General features: G+C 53.5%; 2 protein-coding genes across 2 annotated transcripts in view; both read right to left on the reverse strand.

The window, feature by feature from the left end:
* The window catches only part of EFNB3 (ephrin B3), a 14,330-nt gene extending 12,574 nt beyond the window's left edge, over positions 1–1,756 (reverse strand). The window contains 1 exon segment of the mRNA XM_025194343.1: positions 1,620–1,756. The gene's annotated coding sequence lies outside the window, so the exon portion shown is untranslated.
* Positions 1,639–2,176, reverse strand: part of WRAP53 (WD repeat containing antisense to TP53) — a 4,257-nt gene continuing 3,719 nt past the window's right edge. The window contains exons 7-8 of the mRNA XM_025194335.1: positions 1,941–2,103; positions 1,639–1,845 (exon numbers count right to left, since the gene is read on the reverse strand). Coding sequence (XP_025050120.1) covers positions 1,668–1,845; positions 1,941–2,103 — 341 coding nt within the window. The 3' untranslated portion in view covers positions 1,639–1,667. The remainder of the gene's footprint in view (positions 1,846–1,940; positions 2,104–2,176) is intronic.

The raw sequence follows: 2,176 nt of genomic DNA on the forward strand, positions 1-2,176 counted from the left end.
AAAAACAGGGAGGTGGGGGGGCAGCCCCCCCCCCACAAAAGTATGGGTAACGCTTAAATGTGTGTGCATGCAATACATCAACTTGTGAACACGCACACCCCAGATGAAGTGAGATACACCCCCCCATTCAACTGGGGGGGGTTGTGTTACACCCCCCCCATGCATATAGGTGCAGGTATCACTTTATTCAGTGTGCGTATGTGCCTATGACACAAACACACCCCCATGTGTGCACGCATCAGGATGACTAACATGTTATATACTGTGTGTGTTTGTTACATCCCCCCCCATGCCTATAGGTGCAGGCATCACTTAATTCACTGCGTGTATGGGTGCATGACATCCACACACACCCATGTATAGCTAACGTGTGTGCACACGCTTGTTACACCCCCATGTATATACATATAGGCATCACTTTATTCAATATGTGTGTGTGTGTGTGTGTGTGTGTGTGTGTCACGCATGCATCTGTGTGCACACACAAGGATGGCTAACGTTATACTGTGTGGGTATGTTACACATTACACACCCATGCTGTAATGGATGCTGTATGCCACACACACACACACATCACTGAATATAACCTATGCATGCACACACACACACACGCTTATTATCACTGAATGTAACCTATGTGTGCGTGCACACACACACTTATCACTGAATGTAACCTATGCGTGCGCGCGCACACACACACACACTTATCACTGAATATAACCTATGCGTGCACACACACACACACTTATCACTGAATATAACCTATGCATGCACACACACACACACATCACTGAATATAACCTATGCGTGCACACACACACACACACACGCTTATTATCACTGAATGTAACCTATGAGTGCGTGCACACACACACTTATCACTGAATGTAACCTATGCATGTGCGCGCACACACACGCACACTTATTATCACGGAATATAACCTATGCGTGCACACACACACACACACACACACACACACAACTTATTATCATTGAATATAACCTATGCATGCACACACACACATCACTGGATATAACCTATGCGTGCACACGCGCACACACTTATCACTGAATATAACCTATGCGTGCACACGCATGCGCACGTACACACACTTATCACTGAATATAACCCATGCGTGCACACACACACACACACACACACACACACACACACACTTATTATCACTGAATATAACCCATGCGTGCACACACACACGTCTCAATGATCCCTGGCTTGCTCACTCGCACACGTGTGAGGATGGCATGCATGCACACATCCTTTCCAGCCATCCTCCATGAGTGCACAGCTCCCTGTCCTGACAAACACACCTATCTACATCTCCCCCTAATCCCCTACACACACGCACACACTCACTCTCCTCCCAATGAATGCCAGTTGGGGGTACACACACTCAGAACCCAGGTGTCTGGAAAACACACACACACACACACACATCTCCCCCCCAATTAACACCAGTGGCGGGTAGTGTTGTACACACACAACGACCCAGGTGGTGTCTGGGACACGCACACACAGAACCCAAGTGTTGCACATCCATGCACGCGCACACACAGAGAACCCAGGCATCTGGGGGGGAGCACCCACATCCCCTGCCAACCTTAGCAGTGAGACCCCCACCATCATGTCCAAGCCTGGAGGGGGCAGGTCACAGGTCAGGCTGGGCCTCCTGCCCCCCGCCTGGGATGGCGCACCACCACAGCTGCAAGGCATTGTGGGAGCAGGGGGGCAGGGAGCCCCCATCCTCGTCGTCACTGCTGTCCCATGGTGCCGCGAAGACCCTCTGCCCTGAGGTGCTGGCCAGCAGCGGCAGGCTGGGGTGCAGGCTGGGGGAGGCAGGGTGTCAGAGGGGGGGACCCAGGTGTCTAGGCTCTGCCACCCCCAGTGCTGGAGGGAACCCTGGTGTCCTCCCCCCCCATACCTGATACCGTTGACGCAGTCGGGTACAGCCTGGAAGGCGAGGGCCGGCTCCAGCACGGGCTCAGGGGTCCCAGGGGGGGGCTGTGCCGTGTCCCAGGCACAGATCAGCCCCCTCGTGTCACCACTCACCAGGTACCGCCCGCTCCTGGGAGGGGCAGAGTGACCTGGGCTGGGGGAGAGGGTGCTTGGGCCCCCCCAGCCTTGGAGGGGAATGGCCATTAGGAGGTTTAAGGTAGG

This window comes from Alligator sinensis, unplaced genomic scaffold (assembly GCF_000455745.1).
Source record: "Alligator sinensis unplaced genomic scaffold, ASM45574v1 scaffold1745_1, whole genome shotgun sequence".
Taxonomy (NCBI): Eukaryota; Metazoa; Chordata; order Crocodylia; family Alligatoridae; genus Alligator; species Alligator sinensis.